General features: G+C 43.1%; 1 protein-coding gene and 1 long non-coding RNA gene across 3 annotated transcripts; one reads left to right on the top strand and one right to left on the bottom strand.

The window, feature by feature from the left end:
- Window positions 1-685: 685 nt before the first annotated feature.
- LOC146176673 (uncharacterized) lies at window positions 686-7841 on the bottom strand. 2 transcript variants are annotated; one of them, XR_014701553.1, is made up of 3 exons: window positions 7739-7841; window positions 6910-7040; window positions 686-984 (listed from the first exon to the last, which is right to left on the bottom strand). It is a non-coding gene; the product is annotated as an uncharacterized LOC146176673 (long non-coding RNA). The 2 variants fall into 2 exon arrangements; XR_014701552.1 differs by lacking the exon at window positions 686-984 and having other exon boundaries at window positions 6871-7040.
- A 146-nt stretch (window positions 7842-7987) lies between these two features.
- LOC146176672 (uncharacterized) lies at window positions 7988-21428 on the top strand. Its single transcript, XM_084582920.1, has 3 exons — window positions 7988-8166; window positions 8903-9049; window positions 21166-21428. The coding sequence occupies exons 1-3, from the start codon at window positions 8016-8018 to the stop codon at window positions 21279-21281; spliced, it is 414 nt and encodes a 137-aa protein (XP_084439046.1). The 5' UTR covers window positions 7988-8015; the 3' UTR covers window positions 21282-21428.
- Window positions 21429-21945: the final 517 nt, after the last annotated feature.

The following is a 21945-nucleotide window of genomic DNA, read 5'->3' as shown; positions in this document are numbered from 1 at the left end:
GAATTGAAACCAGCATGTCCAAAAAGACATTTGTTCACATCCTTAAAAATCCCAAACAAGATAACAAGCATAACTACCAATCATGATTCACTGTGTTATAGTCTTCTTCCTTTATTGTCATCAGCATGACAAATACCTTTCTTTAATAATGAATACCGACTCGGGCAACCTTTCATGTCCGTAAAGTTAAGGACTTGTCAAGGTTGTGCACTATGATTTACAAAAGCTATTGTACAGCTCACAAAATTTATGTATGCTATGACGTGTCACCTCCATAAGTTTTGAATATTATATTGATTTTCACATCGGTAGACAGGAGGAAAGCTGTTAGGAGCAAGTTAGCGATAATAAAATATTAGTTAAAATACACAAAATATGAACAGAGGTTTAAAGAAGTTTCTTTGGCAGGTAAGATACGTCCCATATTGCTCCAAAATTGTCCGGCAACCCACTCACTTCCAAAAATGCTACCAAACCTACATCGACTTCATAGGACGGTTGGTTAGTTCAGGTGATTTTTTTTTTCATGAAAATTCAGACTTTTCCTGTGTGCAAATGTCGCAGAGCAAAAATGACATGCAAATGGTTTCTCTCCCTTGTGTCCTCGTACATGATTATTCAAGTGTGAACTGGTCACAAAGGTCATTGGACAAAGGTTGCATTTGTGGGGTTTCTCGCCAGTGTGGAAGCGAATGTGCACAGCCAAGTAATCCCCTGTGTTAAACCTCTTGCTGCAATGGGGGCACTGGTATGGCTTCTCGCCTGTGTGAACGCGAAGGTGACGTTCTAGCTGAGCTTTCGTTATGAATGCCTTGGCGCACTGGCTACATTGAAATGGGCGCTCTCCAGAGTGTGTCGCCTGGTGGCGCTTGAAGTTCGAGTAGACGTCTGCGGTGTACCCACACTCAGGGCACAAGAACCGCTTTTTTCCTCCAGGTGGTTTCTCTTGAAATGAGCTGCTCCGGCTGTCATTTGTCACTGCGCCTGCATGATAAGAGCATAAAATGATGACTATCACATAATTTACACTGGGTCCACCTTGCAGGAAGGGCTAATGAATGATAAGAATTTTCCAAGGGCAGTTCCTTATGTTATTGGCACGTACCTTGAGATAAAAGATGATCCGACCTATTGCTAACATATCTCAAATGCACGATGGATACAAAAGACTAGGTATTAAGAAATGCTACTAACCCCCAATGCAGTTTAAAAAAAATAGCACTAACAGTGAATTACACACTGTCTTTAGCACCTTCAGCTCATAGAAGTATAATACCCATGATGGATATCAGTGAACATTACATATAGAGGTGAAAGGGCCCTATGGCAGTCCAGGAACCAATCTAGATTCGACAAAGATAGCTGAATGACATTCCCAGCAAGCAAGACGGGATATGTAAATGCAGTTTCACTCAACACCAGCAGCAATATTAAAAAAGGCAGAGCAACATAGCTCACAACAAAATTACTAAGTTCACTTTTGCTTTAACTCTTCAATCAATGTAAGCATACCTAAAGAACAAAGCAACAAATAATGTGCACATGTACACCAAGAAGGAAGGGTGTGAAAACAATGAAAAAGAAAACTCTATTGAGCTACAGATGCCATTAAGAGTGCATGCTGATCTAATGTTATATATACTTTGCTTCTAATTCCTTAATTTTTGCATGTGTGTATCATAAAATACACCAAGCATGAGCAGACATATAACGAACTGAGAACTGCCCAGAAAAGTAGTCTGTGAGAATTGTGTTAGCACCTTTAAATACAAAAGCACTTGGTATATCCACTATATATATATATATATATATATATATATATATATATATAGAGAGAGAGAGAGAGAGAGAGAGAGAGAAAGAAAGAGAGAGAGAGATTTGTTGCAATCAACTTGATTTAGTCAGTAGAGCTATCAACGCTGCCAGCTGATCTCTAAATCTTATAATGCAATATAGGAGTTGTTAAGAAAAGAAATACTAACATATATTAGTCATAATTGCATGAGCAGTGACCAGTTACATTTGTTGTGGGTACAGGCAAGACAGACCATCAATGCATCTCAAGCATCCTGCATTTCCCCTTATAGCACATCCAATTACAGTAGTGCCAATGTATTACCAGCCACAAAAACAGGCAGAATGTCCGAAAAATGAAAGAACAAAACAGCAGAGAACTTACTGCTGGAAAAGTTACATAGAAGCATGCATATATAGATATATATATATATGAACAAAAAACTGTTGGCACATATTGAAGAATGCAAAGGAATAAAGGGAGAGCAAATGTTGACATAGTGAGCAAATATGCAATGGACATAACAGCTGACATGGAGAAACTCTTCAACCAGCTGCCTTTCAGTTGTGAGGGAAGGTGAGCAGCAATGCTTTTTAAAAAGAAGACGTGAGTAGTGATGAACCTGCAAAAAAAAAAAGAAAAAAGTAAAATACATAACTAAAGGCAACTCCAACGCTTGCTGAAGAGTTTATATTGAGAATCAACCTGGAGAAATCCTATGACTGCAGAAGCATATATACAGACGTAATTACTTGTAATTACTTGAAAAGGGCCTTTTTTGCATTGCAAATGTTTTCCTTTTGACAATATTAAAGTTGCAGGAATATTCAAAATGAAGGTTTGTTATACATTTTGTATTTGAAAATTACTGAATGCACAAGAATTTTTTAATTTAAAGTAGTTTTTTCCTGCAGTGCACGTTTCACCAGAACGCTTGACCGCTTAGACTGCGCAGTTCACCATCCTCAAAACGTGACGAGGCCGTTTTTAAAGAGGGGCCTTCCTTTACAAAGTGAAGAACTTGACGAGACAGAGAAAAAACATTTTTACTTTGCTTTAATGTTATATGCAGACATCCATCGTGACGGTGTTCGTCACACAAAATTACTGTGATGCAACTGGTATTTGGCACTGTTTTCAGGCCCATTCGATAATTCGAGGAAATGTTTAATTCAGACGTCATTGTTAGTCCCTTGAATGCTCGATTATGAGAATTTATCACATTCAGCATTAAATTTATGCCATATTTCTCGGTGTATAAGAAGCACCCATCATATTTAGAGGCTTTCAACAAAATATTCGGTATATCAGATACACCTCAATTTATCTAGGTTAAGGCAATAGGGCTTGAGTATACATGCTTCCGTGACCATCGCAAAACGCTCTGCGCCAGATAGAAATCTTGTGCTAATAACAGTAAAAAAAGAGGCAGCCCTCTGTGCCTGAAACTACTGTCACATTGTGAGAGCAGTGACCCTTTATTATTACTCAAATCCTTGAAAGGCTTCATATTCAGACGTGCTATTAAAGAAAGCGTGAAAATTTCTCGAGTCGGCACAGAAGCACCTTCTTCGTGCTCATAATCACTGCGCTGATCATCGCTGTGCTATAGCGCTCGGACACACTTGCCAAAGCTCACCCGGGAGCAAAGATGTTGCCATCTTTTGGCATTTCATATGCTCTAGGAGCCTCTGATGGACCGCAGCTATTCTAAATCCAGAAGTTGCTACCGCCATCATTTCACGATAAAGCTCACCTAGGAACATTGTGTGAAACAAAAAAAAAATACTAATAAAAACGCAAATAATTTGCACCATTGTATAGGACATACTAATAATATTTTATTAAAAAATAGAAACAAAAAACGCTTTATACACCGTAAAGTATGGTACTCCATCTTCCTGTAGGTTATACACTTTTGCGCAATTATAGTTTAATTGATTTAAAGATACCATGTGAATTGTGAAATTAACTATTTGACCAGTGCTTGCTGTTTTTTTTTTAATTTCTCTTTTTTCCTTTCATCGGATATTTGATTCATTTGATATTCAAAGGCACGTTCAAGGCATTATTTCTGATATTTGCATTAAAAATTTTCAACATTCCCAAATCCCTAGACAATATGCAAAATACACACAACAGACAGCAAGCAAAGAGAAAACAGAAGGTCATCGAGATTTTCACCTTTCCAAAAGCAGAACAAGCACTGCGACCAAAACACTACTTTTCTTTAAAGTAACTTAAACTTGTCATTGATGAGAGGTGTTTTGGCTGTTGGGCAGAGCAAGGAAATACAGACATGACAACACCAGACAACAAGAAAAGTGCTTGGGAAAAAAAAAAGATTTTCATCACAGCTGTTTGGCACTGAGAAATGCTCCCAACACCGAAAATTAAGTGACTCCTCAATGGTTCACAGTTCCTAATGCCGATATTTGTGTCGAGCCACAAACGGTGGTTTTGCTCTACGAGAAAGTACTGTAGAAGGCAAGGTCATAGCATTTCTGACATTACTCACACTACAGGTATCGACATGTTCATTTACGTCAAAGCACAGAGTTCAAATGCGATGACTAGAAAATTATCTATAGGCCAGCACATCTCAAAGTGAAATAAAGCAATTATGGTGGAGACCTGATCTCAGAGGCACAAGAACAGTCTGATCAAGGACAATACTGTGGCTAATGAGATTTTTGGCACCATATAATAAGATGATATAACCAATTTCTGCAAGCAAGCCATTCTCGGGAACGAAAGCCTGCGCCCACTGGAAACCTGGTGGCATTGGAAAAGAACTGTGAGAATACTTTGCAGTTACAGGATTGCATAATCAGATAATCACATGCAACTGGCTGGGCACCTTTCTTATTAATAAGGCAACAGTACAAGCAGTTGCATCCCTTGAAATAGTGAAAATTGTAGGATCCAAACCAGCCACCAGCAGAAAGTGTTCTGTACTGCATAATGTGTTATTTGCACGATTATACAATAACATTCATAAACACCAAGAAAAAAGAAAAAAATAGATGGTTTGTTTTAAGTCAGCAGCTACTGGCTGCCTTTGTATGTATCTCATAACGGGCTGGTCATATTCCCTACATTTGTTAGCAAATTCTCAAATTGAGGGCCTTGAAACTGTAAAAGTGATGTCAGGCAGATTAAGGAAATTTCCACACAGCTTCCACCCTCTCTGTTGGATCTTTACACTCCATGTGACACACACGGTATCACAGGACGTTGCACATCTAGTGCTATGGATGAGGGTCAAACTTTATGAAGGATAGCTTACACACAAAATAAATACCTAAGAAAAAAGGATACTCGGAAGCTGTCGGCATATATTGATTCATCAGTTGAGCAACACAGGTGAAATTCAAAGGTCCTGGGTTCAGATCCCACCAGTTGCATGCTTTTTTTCTTCTACTTTCTAATAAAGATTACGTTATTTCACTTTTGTCAGCACCAAGGAAGCATCCTACTTTCCTTGGCATCATGACTGTTGGTTCACAATGTTTGCATCTCATAATGAGTCACTCATCCCCCCTATATTTGTTAATATGTGGGGTGATCTTGACAGATGGGTCTTGAAATAAAGGATCATGCACCCAATTCAAAGCCTATACCCATCTCTCATCAACATGACAATAAACAAGAAGCATAACTGACAAAAAAGACAGCCGACATTGTAGCTTAGTAAATAATTAAAAATCCTGCGACACTGCATGCTTTCCAATCCATCCATTGGAAGAGATAAAGTGCACTAACATCGCATAAAAGGCTGAAGATCATAAAGATATCTGAAATAACCACTTTACAGGTGAAATCACCAATATGCCATCTGGATAACTCCAACCATAATCTCCAAAGCCATCCACTTCGGAACTGCACCACTGATAGATATGACAAATGCATAAATACAATTTTGCACAAGAAGCAGTAACTGCAATTCCACATTTTAAGAAAAGCCTGCCCACATCATTGGCAACTATGCCTCAGGACAAACTTTCCTGTTTCTTCGGGTTATGAAACGAAGATGTGCAATTATGATTGGATCTTTCTGGAATACAGTCTAGCAAATAAGACTTACAGGTAACAATACGAGCCAGTTGGGAAGACTTAAAAAAGCACGACTCAATGAAAGTGATCTGTGAGGAGACAGAACAGGATTTTATCCTCAAGCAGACCAACCACTCTAGTGCTATGTTAGATGCACACTTAATAAGAAGAAAGCTTTTCTTAAGTTGAGAGGAATGCAATTTAATGCATAAACTGCTGGCTTATCCCCCGGGGAGAGGGTTAATCTACAGAGAGGATGCTCTTCCTTGACAATTATATTACTTGCATTTGTGCTGGCTGTTGCACTAAGCTAGGATCAAAGACAACTCAGCTCTGAAAGAGAAGATTTCTGCCATGAAAGAAGGATTACCTACCAATATGACAAGCCACAGATTACAATAATAAAGGGGCAGTTATAATTATAAGTGGCAAAAAAACCAAGAGACATTTTGAGCAACTGCATGACTTCTAATCCCAAGTGCTCCAGAAACAAGTACAAACAGCAGCACAATAAGCACCGACTAACACAACATGTTTCACTAGCCTCATTTCATATCAAAGTGAAAACACCATGAAGCACATCTAATAAAAAAAAACCTAAGGTTGCAAATCGGACATTGGAACTCGGCACTTGAAGCACTCCTGAGCAAAGTGCATGGCAGTGAGGCGAGCAGGCAAGTCACAATGCCTTGGTGGTCACGATTCTATTAAATGGCTCATGCATCCACACGGCATTTGATGTCCGACGGACGACCGTCGGTACGCCCGCTTCGGACGTTCGGACCTCCGTCGGGCGTCCGGTTTTTGTCCCGAAGTCACCTCTCGGACGTCCTACGGACCATCCGATGCAAGACCGCAGAACTTGTACAGTTAATCCAGCGGACGTCCGAGCGCGGACGAACGGACTATTCTTGGACGCTTCACAGTAGCATGCATACCTAGCAAATCCGCGTGGTTTTTTTCATGCATTTGTTTATAAAACTGTGGCAGGCCACTATTTTTAATAAAAGAACTAGTCGTAAGTGAAATGAAGGTTTTATTTCATGATATGTACATACATCAAGAAGAACGTGCTTAGTCAGATGTGCTCTTGCGGGTTAAGCTGACCGTTCCGATGAATGCCTCGGCCACGATTTCGCGACAGCCTAAGAGGTGCCCCATGAGTCCGAGTGTAGGCTCCTCACTGCAGCTAGAAAAAATGCAGTTCAAAATACCACAATGAGAACTCGAAATTAGTCGCGCAAAACATTTGCACAGCGAATGACAATTATGGGATGAGATTACTACTATCTATCTAAAAAAGATAAAAGCAGTATCTCTGGGAGCAAACAGTAGGAACGTATGCGATTTTAACCAGAGCTGCGTTTTAACTGCTGCAACTTGTAACGCTAAACGCTAATCGTGACATCTTTCTATCGGTTAATCCGCTCGCTTATTCGGCTGTTATATGCCAGATATGTACATAACTGTATCGTTTTTAATATCAGTTTCGGCAATTTACTTGCCTGATACGATTAGAATTAAGCTGAAACCTGTGCCTGCAGCATCGGCGGTCGGGGACCCAGATAACGAGGCTTTGCTGCTTATGGGTCGCCGCAGCAACGATGCTGCAGAAGGATTTCGAATGATTTGTGGTCGAATCAGGCTAGTACATAATCTAAACTGGTATTAAAAAAGACAGACGGTTGTATGCTATACGTGTGCCGAATTCCAGCGTGAATAAGCGAGCGGTTTAACCGACAGAAGCATTTTGCGGTCCGTGTTGACCGTTGGAACACTCGTACCAAATGAACCACTCCCAAAACCAAAATTTGCGCTGTTAATTACTAGACAGATTGAAGAGCACTTAAAAAACACTGATGGGTGCATTAAAAGATGTTTACTTACCACGACACAGCTAGATGCACCGGATTGTGAATCGCACGCCGACGAGCAAAGTTACGGTGAAATCACGGCCACTCGTGTTCAGCGGCTAGTGGCTATGGCTGGCGTAGGCTTGGGAGCGGCTAAAACTCGCCATGAATAATGCCAGTGTTGCCTGGATTTTTGCTGGACAGCCGCCCTGAATCCCTAGCAATCCCTAGGTCGGATTGTCCCTAGTTGAGGGCACGGCGTGCCGGCGGGCCACCGCTCATCGCCCGCCACCCACCCTGCTTGGTTGGGGATGCCGCCGGTGCCGCGGCGGCGGTTTGGTGTCGTGGCTTTTGTTGTAGTAAACGAGACTGTGCCTGTTGCACGGACGGGTGCGATCGAACTGACTGGTGTGCGCGCCATGAACAACCCTGGCACATCTGCTGCGGCTTCGGTACAGAAAGGTTAGTGCCCGGTCTGTGAAAATATTTTAGTTGTGGACAAAGCATGCCAATGAAGGTGCCGCCATGTTCAAATTTTAGCTGCCAGTTTTGCGTGCAATGTTCGTGGTTATATGCTGTCCGCTTACCGTTCTTATTTGTCACATACTGCAGGGATTTGTGCCAAGGTATGCACTTGCAGCACGCGCCAATTTAGCACTGTTGAAGGCGAGCACTGCACTGTCTTATGATGCTGCTAACTGGCGCTTGATGCTTTGTCTTCTATCAACCAGATACTCACGGCACTCGTCAGTGATTAGCTGCTTAGGGCGACGAAGCTCATTTTATGCTTTTTACGTTCTTGGCCCCGATTCTCCATACGCTGTTCGTTTTGATCACATCCGGGTGAAGTACTTGCCTATGATATCGCTCGAGCATCACTAGCTTGAAACTAGTGATACATATTGAGCACCAAAAGCTCTAAACTAGCACTGAACCTTTCACAGCTAAAAGCGGCAGCTATATGGATGATATTCTGCGTACCCTTGATGAAATTTTGCCTAGTTTGCGTCGGGTACGACAAAAGGATAAGCTCTGTTGAGACAACAGAAATGATAACGTAAATACCGTTTAGACAACTCCATTGTAGCACGGAGACCACGTAGAGGTGCTTCGAAGTAATGAACTCGCTACTGAACTCCCCTTATGTGTGTGTGATTTTTTTTTTCCTGTACCTTTAGTTTCTTGCACTCCTTACTAGAGCCCTGCACGGGTTGGATTTTCCAGCCCCTTCCCTGGCCCACGTTTGAAGACCATCCCGGATCCATGGTTCCAAGCCCATCGGCAATGATTAATGGCCCGGACCCGGCCTGCGCTTCCACGACAGGGCCTGTGCCAAACCTGCAAAGTAAGTCTGAACAGGCGCCTTAAAAATGTATTGCTTAACTAGCACATAACAATAAATCAAGATGAGAGACAAACCTTGCAAAATATTCTTGGTTGAGAAGGGCACAGTTAAAGCACCGACAGAAGCAAAGGCATGGTGAAGAATATTTTGACAAGACATTTTATGTAAAGCTATCTAGCACAATGTACATTTAAAAGGTGTGGATTATGGGCATTTTAACTATGACTCCTTATAAGCAATTGGCTCTTGGTGCAAGTTCTTTGCTTAATCACCTACAAAAAGACTGCCCCTGGCAACTTTGCCCCAGGAACATTAGTGGGCAAGGGCAGAAAAAACCAAAATTTACATATTCATTGAAGAAATCACAGCCACATTGTCACATCTCTGTGGAGACGAAAAGCGGTAGCGTCTGTTCATTTTGCATGTATATGTTATTGGATATGTAAAGATTCCTAAAGCAATAAGCTCTTATCCTACAGCATTTATTGTAGCGTAGAGACATTCTTTGGGGGGGGGGGGGGAGTCAGAATTTTTATGAACAGATGGCTGCCTGCCGAGCAGTCAATTGAAGGTCCTTGTCCAGGGGCTGTTATAAGGCTTCAAATGTCCAGCCGTTAGCGGTAACACAAAGGTTAGAAGCTACCCTCTTGCTCACTGATTTCTGAGAAATCCTAAGCTGATGGTGTTGAGTACTTCAGCAGGCACGTGCTTATGCAAACGGGCTGTGTCATGCATGACAGGTTACAGCACTTCATAACACCTCCATTGTAGTACAGTTCGCTATCGAGTTTTGAGCCTTTCCTTTTTAACTTTTTTCACTTGTGTCATTGAATGCAGCCCGGCATGTTCGTACTAAATTACTTGGACAAAACACCGAGTGGCACTGATTAAACTCTGTTTACAAATGAGCTTTCTCTCATTCTCTGTCAACATATGTACTAGTAGTGGTTTATTCATAAACCACCGGAATGATTTTAGTGCTGGAATTCCATCTCCAAAAGAAGCCATACACAGCTTTACCCAGCCTGGCCTCGTTCCGCCACTGCTAGCTGCAAGCCCAGGCCTGCATGTCAAGCCCGAGCCAGGTCCAGACCCATAAAAACGGCAATTTTCCAGCCCGGCCCAGGTTTTCGGGCTGCCCGAATTCATGCTCTGCTCCATACACTGTTGAAATTATTTGCCGAGAATAAGTTCTCAGCAGGCAGTACTTTGGTAATCTCTGTTAGGAAGAAATTACATGCCATAATTTTTTTGCCCTGGAAACTTGCTTACACGACTACCTCAAAAATATCACCCAGACGTGTCCCTTGCCTGCAGTCGCTTGCTGTACAAACAGCATTGCAATTTATTTGCTGACACTATGGCGCATGTAGTACGAAACAAAAGGAGGTCATTATTTGCTAGAAGATGATTGTGAAAGTATGAAAAATTTCAGTCACTGCTATTTTCATGGGAAAATGTCGCATGGCCTTGTATAGCCAATTAGGGCCAATTGACGAGAAATTTTTGCTCAAGATTTCTGCCAGCAGAGTAGGCACTGCTGTCATTTCTAATAGCTATTTCGTTGTTCATTCATTTGCAGCGGCACCAACATGTTCTGTTGTCTGTGTTTTGTGCGCCCATATTCTGTTCGTTGCTTTAAAACATTTCTGGGTAAGTGCAGTCGAGACCGCGAGCATAGTGTTGGGTGAATTCACCAGGCGGCATGACAAAAGGAGGCAGTGTGGTGTAGAGGAATCCACTTGCGCCAAAGACAGAGACTGCAACCATGCCAGACAGGTTGCCAAGACATCGAACGAGAAGCCAGACTAGCCTATTGCCGAGAAGCTTACCAAATGCGGAATCAAGCCAAGACTGAAGCGGCAGCTACAAATGCGGCACCGGCCGATGGCTAATGCTTTTGACTTGGTTCAAAGAGAGCTGAACCTCTGCAATATTTAATATTTCATAACAAAGGCTTCAAAGATTTGCCTCAAGTGATTCCAGGTAGCCCTGCATTCACCTTTGTCACGGATACACCTGCAAGAAACAAATAGTGGTGCGTAATTGCTCCAAGCGATGTTCTCTTTGTTTTCCTTTTTAACTTGATACCATAAAAAGCACCCTGTGTGGCAGCACCTGCTGACTTGGTCATGTCATGTAGCCTTGTGTTGTCACACAATCTGACGGACAGTCATTGCAGTGCTGCGTCACCTTCCTGCCACTTGCCAGATACATGCCCATAATTTTTCATGGATGCCAGATTTTCTGCAGTATGGGACCCATCACAATATTTTTTGTTGCCAGATTCCAGTAGTGCAGTGTTTCGTGACTTTTTTGTCACTTGTCCGGCAGCAAGACACATTTATTGCCGAGATATTTCGATTTGAAGTTGAAGAGGTCTGTTTTCCTTCCAAGGGATTTAGACTTGGGAAAATGATGCAAACGATGGTGTAGACATAGACTCCGTGATTCTTGATGCATAGCGAGCAGTGCAATCTAGCAGCAGCTGAAATTAAAGCTACAGTTCGCCAAAGCCGTCTATTTGTTTGCACCAGGCATAGATCTTGAGCTTGACTGCAAAGTTCTCGCAGTGAATCTTGACCTTTGCACCCACAGAGCATGCGGTGCTTTTTAGAGTTGAGGTCACTTGACTAACAGGATAGAATGTACGAGTGCCGGCGTGGCGGCAAAGTTTGTAGCTAGCGAAGCTATGGATGCGGCCACAGACATTGCCGAGCTACCATCACGAGTGACGAGTAAAGACTGCTACAGATCCGTCTTTTTTGAATAGCAGCAAGGGGTGAACAATGCATTGTGGCAGAAAGTTAAAAGAAAAAAGGGGTACACAGGGCCTGTTTTGCTCAATTTATTTAGTTTCCTTCACTATTGTATTTCTTAATATGAACCAACTGAGCTCCCTTTCGCTCAATGCTTCCTTGGGTGTCTACACCTTATGTGGTGCACTCTAGAGTCGCTGCCCTGCAGATGGCAAACTGATGTGCCAGTAAGGTCTGTGCATGCACACTGGGAGAGTAGAAAATAGAGAAATAGAAATATTACGAGATAGTTTGGCAAACTCCTATGCTTATCATAGATATGAGACATCGGTGACACTATTAACAGCCAGCAAAAGCATTCAGCACACTTGGGATGCAATTGTTTAGCGGTGAGTGAAAAATGTGTGTAAAAAAATGCAGTTGCACTACACAAGTAATGTAATGCGAGAGGTCTCAGCTGTTCGTGTGGTGCAATGGCTAAGACATTCAGTTAAAACTCCAAAGGACTTAGAATTAAATCCTGTTCGAGGCCGTTTTTTTTTTTTCTTCTTTTTTTTTTTTGTCGCTTTTTTTTTTTCTTAAGCACCCATGCAATTTAAATCTTACTTTTTCCAGCCTTTCTTTTCTTTCCCAGCTCCACTCGGGTCTGTGCAGGTTTATTCTGCCCAGTAAGTTGTAACTTAATCCTGTGTGCATTTCATACCAGATTTTTCAATAGAGAAGCGCTTACTGGGGCATGAACTTCATCAGAGGAAAACTCTGCTGCTCCGCACTTGTAAACCAAAGCATGTATATCAAAAATGAAACCATGTGGTGATGCCAAATGCATAGCTGTGACTTCGAAGAACCAAAACATACCACAACGAAACTGACTGCCTGTGGCACTGCCAAGCGCAAATTTATTTTTGGCTTCCAATATTTAGCCTGTCTTTTTGCCATTTTTGAAACAAAAATTAACAATTCAAACATGCAACCATAATACATGTTAGGCAGCCTCCGGGATCCCTTGCATGTCATTGTGCATGCATTTGCGATTTCTGTATTTCTGCAATGCCTGCATTTCTGTTCTCTTTTTTCTACCTTATAAGAGTTTTGTTTTCAGCGAAAGTGGTGTTTTTGTGATTAGGAGCCAGTATACCATCGCTGCAAGCCTACTTTTTCTTTGAGTGTTCCTTTAGCACTACTTGCAGGTCTACTGCAGGTCTTTCGTATTGCACTCTGAACAATTTTTTACCTATGCTTTTCATTAAGATTTTCGAAGCATGATGGGTTGTAGCGAATGGATTTGATTGCACCTGAAAACTTCCAACACAAATTGAGAGCGTGTAATTTCTCTTTTTTTTTTTTTTGCTCACTGCGTGTTCTTTGCGAATGATGAATTTGACCACTTGCTTCACGAGGGAAGGCTCGAGGACGTTGAAGCTACTTCGATTGCCCGTCACTAGGCACAGTTATAGCAGTCTCGTAGCTCACTGGGTGCATGAGGTATTTGAGGTTACTACTCCTTATCGCCATAGACACCAGCAGGCTCAGCATATGTATCTGGGCATGCGGCTTCTTGTTGGTTGACCCCTTATCATTTATACTGCACAGTTTGTTGCATAATGGAAGCACAAGTTGACACAGGAAATGAAACGCCATGCAGTCCTCATCGCACTGGCCGTGCGCCACAGCGACTTGGAAATTGCCAACTTTCTGAATGTTGCGAAGCCTTTCGTTAACAAAGTGCGGACAGAACTGATGTGCTGTGACGGTGACGTGGCATCTGTGGCGAAAAGGAAAAAGCACAGTCAGCGGTCAGACGTCGTCAGAACACCTGATTTTCTTCAGAGGCTGCAAGTCATCGTGAGTGACAACCCAGAGAAGTCAATGTGGGACATTGCAAAGGAGCTCGATGTCGTAGAGTCAGCTGCCAGGCTTGCTGTGCACGAGGACGTGAGGTACCATTTCTGTGTCATGAGGAGGCCGCAATTCTTTTCTGGTAAAGGTCGGGAGAATAGTCTGCTCTGGTCCAAGCGCTTGCTAGGCAAGCTGAAGAGCCTGGAATGCTTTTTTTTTCTTTCAGATGAAAAGAACTTCGATCAAGACCAAAAAGCTAATTGCCATAATGAAAGATGGCTTTACGGAAGCGCTAATGAGGTGCCGACAGCATTGCAGACAAAATTTCTGTTTGTGATGGTGTCAGCAGCCGTCGGCAACAAGGGTGATGTCATGCTGCCACACTGTTTTGCAGAAGGACTCCGCGTTAATGCTGCCGAGTACGCAGAGGTGCTTGCCACCGTTGTGAAGCCCTGGACTGATACTGTTTCGAAAGGAAAATCTTGTGTCTTTCAGCAACATTCGGCTCTTGCCCACACCGCCTGCGTCACCCACGAGTGGCTGGCCAACAACTTCCAATAACCACATCACTCCCAACTTGTGGCCTCCTAGTTGTCCAGATTTGAAATCACTGGCGTCGTTGAGAGAGAAGCCGACAAAAGACCACATAATACAAAAAACTCTTAAGGTCGCCACTGCGAACTCAATGGGCAGTACCTCTAAGAACCACCCGATCCGTGCATGCAGCCATTTCCGAAGCCGAATTGAATTGGTTATTGCTGCAAGTGGCGCATTCATTGAGTAATGTGAAAATAAACAGTAAGAGAAATATCTCCTAAAGTTTGGTGAAAATATATATATATTTGCTGGAGATATTCTCTGCCTGAAGCCAACATTGCATCCTTAAATGCCTCGTGCACCCGGTATATTGCAAGATATGTGGCTCGAAAGTTCAGGCACAAATCAAAATGTAGTACTTATTCTGTATCTAATTTTGAGCAAATTATGTGTGCAAAAAAACAAAACAAAAAAAAAGAATTCATCTCAAATTTTGAGCACCGAGGTCTTCTTTATACGTCTGCAGAGCTTGCAAAGCTCGTAAACACGCTGGAAAATTCGATTTCTTTAAATTATTTATTTCATTTCAATAATTGAGATTAAGACAAGCAACATTCATAATTTTGCGATGTTTTTGAAAAGCCCAGATGTTCCCGAGCCTGGATATTCTGCCCATGACAGAAAAATTACTCTTCGCATAGAGAAGTTCTACGTCCAGATGAGGTTCTGTTTTTATATGAAGTCGCTAAACTAAGAGCAGAGCTCTAAACCAGAGCAGATAATGCACCTGAAGGTGACGAGATGGAAAAAATTATATTCTAGGGCTCTGTTTAATGACCCTGCCCGCGTCTTGTGTATTATTTTCAAATTTAGCAGCTTAATCATTCACGTGCTCGTAGTTCAGTGACATTTTCATATAATTCTGTAGTGTTTCTTATGTTGGTACCATATGCTTGAACTATTTATATTCACTTAAAGGGGTCATGACAGCTAAAATCTGAGCATAAACTGATTATTGCATTTCACTCCATTCACATAAATTATAAATCCTCGAAATTTGAGATTTCAGTGCAGTAGATAGTTTATAATGATTTTTTATTATTAATAGCGAAAGCAGCTTTATGGTTTGGCAACCTTGGGCGCTGACGTTACACGATATCATCCCCATGCTTTCTGCTATTCATGGTGACTGCGGCACTCTTGCATGCATGCCGTGGATTGTGGTCACTAAGAGCCTTTTTCTTTCTTCAGCAAAAATATTTCATTCGCATATTATTTTTACTTTGGCAAGCCTTCACTATAGTGTGCAACCTTAGCGATCCTTGGACTTGTTTTGGGCTTCGTCTAGAGATTGTCGAGAAGGCCAAAATAGATGTGCTCATGCTGTATTATTTAAGCATACAATCTGAAGCACATTATTCTTACGTTTTGAGAGTTAGCTTGTTTAGCAACAAGCACTCCCATATATAAAAAGGCACATGTCCAACGTTTCCTTCCTGGTCTTAAATCGGTAACCAATCAGCAACACAGTTGATATGAATCGAAGTTCGGTTTACATTCGGCTTCTGTTTTGGTGAGCAGTCAAGGTCGACAAGTCTCGTTCTGAATGAGGCCAATTTGGGAAAGCGACCCACCGTTTGCCTTTGCAAGTGTGAACATCGGTCAGTCTGAGCGGTTCCTTAATCGCACACCCTTTGCAATCCTCAATCGTGAATGGGCCTTTAAACTGCACGCTGGTCACATGTTGGTTACAGTCAGTGTGCAGTAAAACATCTTCAGAACACAGCGGGCCTGTTTGTAAGCAGCACAATTTCTGCTGCCAAGAAGGGTAGAAAGGCCTTTATGACTTATTGGAGATTTAATTGACCACATGCTCTGAAGTTTCTTCAAAAAGCCGATATTTCTGCTATAAAACATTAACATTTCCGCTCCATAGCTGTTTCAGCACGTCTGTCCTGCTTTCTGCTCCATTTAGCTGCTCCAAAAAGCATATTTGCTTGCTCCAAGAGCTGCTCTAAACACCTATTTTGGCCACGCACACATGGTACTGCTTTTCACGAGCCCCTGTCCAAAAGTGCTGGAAGAAGACAATAACGATGCTATTTTGGGGCCTACTTCACGCAAATTCAGCACTCAGACTTCGACTACCTTGAAGGAAAGTCATCCTTGCCACTTAAGAGTGTTCAAACGTGGACTAGCCTCCCTTGCGCTTTATAATGGCGTTCGCACCCTGACCGCCTACTTACTTGTCCCTGTGGGCCTTCTCGATGAAATCCTACAGGCCCCTCATGATGAGCCCACAGCTGGGCGTCTAAACTTTATTTTACTCTGAGTCGCATTCAGGTTAAATAATATTGGCCCATATTGGCCTCGTCTATCTGCTAATGTCACGCACTATGTCAGGAGTTGCTGTGACTGCTAACGCCACCGAACACTGCTAACAAGACTGCAGGATATACAACCAAACCAATCACTTGCGAGGCCATTCCAACAGATCGGCATGGACTTACTAGGTCATTTCCCGACATTGACATCTAGCAACAAGTGGATAATAGTAGCAACTGACTACCTGACTCGCAACGCCGAAGCAAAGGGCCAAAGGCTTCTTCAGACTAATTATCGTTGTAGAAAGCGAGAAGCACATCATATCTGTCGTGTAAAAAACCCACTTCTCGTTGTCCGTGGCATTGTCCTCCTTGCATGCATTAACAGTCAGTCGGCCTGAAAGTTAAGCCGATGTAACTAGTTTCTCGCTTTAATGTCAGCACAGTAGCCTGCCGCGCTGTTGCTGCCGGCTAGAAGCGGAGAAGCAGGTCAACTCCATTCCACCTTGTGTATGGCAGGGAGCCCGAAAATTCCAAAAGCACTGTGGAATCTACACTGCAGAAGTGCGAAAGGCTGAGCGTTGCTGGTGCACACGGTGCATCCGTTTGCTCTCATTATCATTATTAACTAAATGCACCGTTATCATTGCTAATGCCGTCATTGTCATTATCACTAATTGCAGCGTCATTGTCAGCGCTACTATCGTCGCATGTGAGACAACCGCAAGCTTGCCTTGCAGCGCCAGCTGAGCACTTCGCCATAGATGGTCCAGCGAGGTATACAAGTACATCGTACTCAAGTGCTCCAACACCAGATGGATGCTTTGAACGCGAAGGTTGGCATAGGAGTACGGAATTCCACAAGCCGGCCTGTTGGAGATATTCCAGCTTGCGTGGAGAGAGCGGATCCATAACCAGGTTTAAGAAGCAGAAATGAAGAGATGGCACAGCGAAGCACGGGCAAAGTCATCCCTGGCGGTGGACTCCAGCACAAAACACACGATCGCTAATGAGAACATCTATGACAACACACGAGACAGCGGACGGCAGCGGGTTACTCTGCGAGGCACGGAGTGGTTTTCTGCGCACAAGTGCTCCGAGTGCGACGCAGCCGATAAAACCATACGGCATGTTGTGATCGAGTGCCCGAAACTGTGGCCCTCCCCCCCTACAACTGCGACATCAGCACTGATGGAGACTCTTTCGACAGCACTTGGTCTGCAGTCGATGTCACCACCCAAAGAGCACACCCTGGGTAGGGCAGTAGAGGTGACAAAGCACCGCCTTGACTGGTGGCGTAAACGAAAAGATTGTTGAAGGACTCCCCCTTTTCCTTCCTCATTTCTTTTTTCTGGACTTTTGACCAATGCACAGCAGTTGGTATAGTTTTTGTTCTTTTTCTACTCCTTTATTTATTGGCCTAATGAAGAACTCTGTGATCCCTCGCTACAAAGGGGAGTGGCCGCATTAGCATCACGCAGACAAGGAGAATTATGATGTGTGTTTTAACTCATCCTCATGATAGACAAGGGCCCGCCGGGGTGGCGCAGTGGTTACGGCGCTCGACTACTGTTCCCAAGAATGCGGGATCGTAACCGGGCTTCGGCGGCCGCTTTTCAATGGAGACGAAAGCAAGGCCGCCTGTGTTCTATGTGATGTCAGTGCACGTTAAAGAACCCCAGGTGGTCGAAATTTCCGGAGTCCTGCACTACGGCATCTATCATAGCCTGAGTCGGTTTGGGATGTTAAACCCCGCAAACCAAACCAAATCACTGTAGACAAGATATATGTGCAGTTCACGATCCCGGGTGTGGCACAGTTGGTTAAAGCTTAGGCTGGCGATGCGAGGGATGCAGGTTCGATTCCCGGTGGATGCAGGATTTTTACCTTTCCGATGACATTAGTTTCGGTTTCAGGTGATGTAATTTGATCGAAAGCTATATTGTGACCGAACGAACGCCGACAGTATGAGCCATTAAAGCGCAGCTGCATCACTTTTCGAGAATTCTGCGACATTCAAGAATTTGACTCTCCATAAGCTGTCGGTAATGCTTGCAAAGTGTTTGTGTGCTATCTTTAAAACTGATGAAGTAATCAACGATTACAATTCGAGCTTCTCCTCACAGCACTGAAGGACTGCGTAGAAGCTCGATGATGACATCACGGACGGTAATATTTTTTCTTTACGTTACCTTCGCCCACATCATGCGGTGCCTTTTTTGATGCCATCAAACAATATTCCTGGGCCTTCAATTTTGGTAGCCTTGTTTTTACTTCTTCCAACCAAGCCATTCTATGCGGGAAACATACTGGTGCCGTCAATGATGTCATTATGTGCCCCCCAAGCGTCGCTGTGTGGTGAGGAGAAGCTCGATAGCTGAAGCGGTTTAAATCGCTATTTGCGCCATTGTTTGAAATGCTAGCGCGAAGATATCTTGCATGCTTAACCTGAAAGCTGTAATCATTTGATTCCTTGAAACTCATCAAAATCTACAACTGGTGCAGTTTCCCTTTAAAGGCTTTCGCCTTAATACAGCACTCGATGTCATGCTGATGCCACATGTAACGGAAAAGGACAGCCTCAGTGTCACTGCCTACCTTCAGCGTGCAGAAGCAGCCCGACTCGCCCAGTTGCGCATAAAAAGCCAGCAAGGCACCAATGCCTAACGTAACCTACAATGACAATGAAAATTACGAGCCAGCAGACCGACTCTAGGTTTGGATGCTGAATCACCATCGTGGATTTAATGAAAACTATAAATTTTACGCTGCTGTTTCCGCAAATCAAGTTCACTCATCTAGATGAAATGGGCTATGGAATTGTCCCCAGATGTTACTGACAGTACCCCAGGGGTGATACATGTCCAGAAATTGTATGTTGTGTGCCTAAAGCCCTATTATAACTGATGGACACTATTTATATTTTGCTTAATGTTTATTTTTGCCTACCTTTCTATTCAATGTAGAGCATTGGGCCGATGCTTCTTTGAGGGGGAAGTCATACCGCTTTTTCACGCTTTACGCCACCTGGACGCAGCTTTTACTCATTTTGTTGTACAATGATGAGATTTACCTCGCCACAACACAACACTGCTTCTACATTGTTCTTGATCATTGTACTTGGCAGGTTAACATGTTTCCTTGTTGCCTTTAAACTGAGCACTGGGCATTCTGTTGTTCGATGACCAGTGCCTTTGTCGTGATTGGCACCTTGTTGCAACGAAATAAACTCTGAAAGTGAATCCAATGTGCAGATAATGCTGTCAAACAGAGTACTGAGTTCTTTTTGGCTGATAGTAAATGATGGAATAAGAACACATGGTTGCAAAGAGCATATGTAGGCTCTTGAAGACGTTACCTGTGCTCCTTCTGCCATTAGCTTGTTAATCGGTGTGATGAACCACTAGTTTAAGAAACACTATCACCAACCAAATTATTTATTAGAACCCAACATTTCGCGACCAACTCGGTCCCTTCCTCAGGGGCGACAAGTTCGAGGCCCGCAGTAGCAGGCAGCGGCCTATGTTTAGCCGATCTGAAGAAGAATGGCTATACACGCGCCTTTATTCCAATGTGCTTTCCGCCGTCGAGCTTGCAGGACAAGAGGGTCGGTCAACACGGAAACGACGAAGCGCCCTCGCATTGTGCTCCCATACGTGGCGGGCACCAGTGAGGCGCTTGCACGCATCCTGCGCAAACACGTCTGTGTGTCGCACAAACCTACTTCAACAGTCTGCCGTTTTCTGCCGCTACCAAAAGACCGTATTCCTAGAGAAAAATAACCAGGCGTTATTTATAAAATCTCGTGCTCAGAGTGCTCTGCCTCTTATATCGGCGAAACAAAAAATCTGTCTGCGCATATTGCAGCACAAAAATGACGCCTGGCAATTGAACTCGAAAAGCAACCCCCCTCGCCGAGCACTGCGAATGCGCCGACCACAAAATCGCCTTTGGCGAGGTGAACATACTTGATGTGGTGGAGACCAACCCTTTCAAAAGACGTCATGTCTTTTTTCGGTTCATCCGGCTGACAGCTGCAGCAGTGAACAGGAATCTGGGGACGCTACCCTGGCTCTGCTACACGTGGACTTCGCCACGTGTGCCTGCTACTGCGGGCCTCAAACTTTAGTCGCCCCTGAGGAAGGGATCGAGTTGGACCCGAAACGTCGGGTTCTAATAAAAAATTTGGTTGGTGATGGTGTTTCTTAAACTTTTGTTTCAAGTACCCAACCAGGCGGAGTTACACCGAAGATGTTCTCGTTCAAGTCAATGAACCAATAGGAAAAGCTTTAGGCCTTTCCAGTGACAGGCATCGTAAAGAACCAATGAGTGCGGAGGACAAGTCTATTTGCCATGTTTGAGCCTAGTCAGAGCCTCTATGAAGGCACACAAAGGACAACTTGATAACTCATTTCGGATATGTTGACATTCATCCAGCAGTAGTTATGGCTGACTGCATGGCAGTGTAGCCTAGCCTCTGAAATCTGCTTCCAAAAATTGATGTCAACATACGCAGTTTACTTGTGCAATCCGTTGGTGTTGGCAATACCTGTACTTTTTTTTTTATTTTGTATTTTCCAGTCTACAAGAGTTCTGTTTCTTGCTGTCTTTTTTTGAGACTCACTTTTGACAACTTGGAAAATCTTTCTTTTTGCAGAGTTCAAAGACTGGAAGGACCATATGGAAATCTGTGAAGTGGCTCATTTTGTTAGTGGCAGGAATGGCTCATCTGCATACCATGCAGGTTTTTGCAAATGCACATCTGTTTGTTAGCCGACTTTGAAAAATAAGAGGGCTAAGGAACCTGTTCCACATCATGTTCAAAATAGGCTGTGCTTATATGCCTAAGCTGCTTCTGACATTGCCATGGTGCTTTTGATTTTGTATACAAATGCTATCTGAATAAAAGGTGCCTACGTATCTTGTATGTTTAATGAACTCAAGCATGTGATGGCTCACATGCATCACATTGTTAATGATGGTCCCCAAGATACACAGCATTTAATTGATGCTAATTATATGGAGTTAGCTGCACGTTAACCCGGTAACCGCCAAATTAACTCCCGAAAAACATACTAACATCGGCAGGTTTAGTTGTAATGTTTTTCATACCATTCTAATTCTAAAAAGTTTCCTTCATTAGTAAAGCATGCTGTCACTTCGCCATCTTTGTTTTGTTTTTTTTTACCAGTGTACGCACATCGCAAACGTGGTCAGAGTAACTGTCAGGTACAAATTCTAGATTGTCAGCGAAGCTGCTGTCTGAACTACTTTACGAAAGAGCTCTTTTTTGTTGAGGCATCACCGCCACCGGCACTCTTTGTGTGTGGCACTATCATAAAATGACTTTTGTCATGCCAAAAATGTGTGCTAAAGACTGAAATGCGCATTTTTTTTCCATGGATAACTATTGCTCTGTAGAGTTGAAAATGCAATC

The sequence above is a fragment of the Amblyomma maculatum genome, chromosome 10 (genome assembly GCF_055883805.1).
Source record: "Amblyomma maculatum isolate TAMU_Amacu chromosome 10, ASM5588380v1, whole genome shotgun sequence".
Taxonomy (NCBI): domain Eukaryota; kingdom Metazoa; phylum Arthropoda; class Arachnida; order Ixodida; family Ixodidae; genus Amblyomma; species Amblyomma maculatum.
The sequence above is the reverse complement of the archived record's forward strand: the minus strand, read 5'-3'. Positions and strand labels throughout refer to the sequence as shown.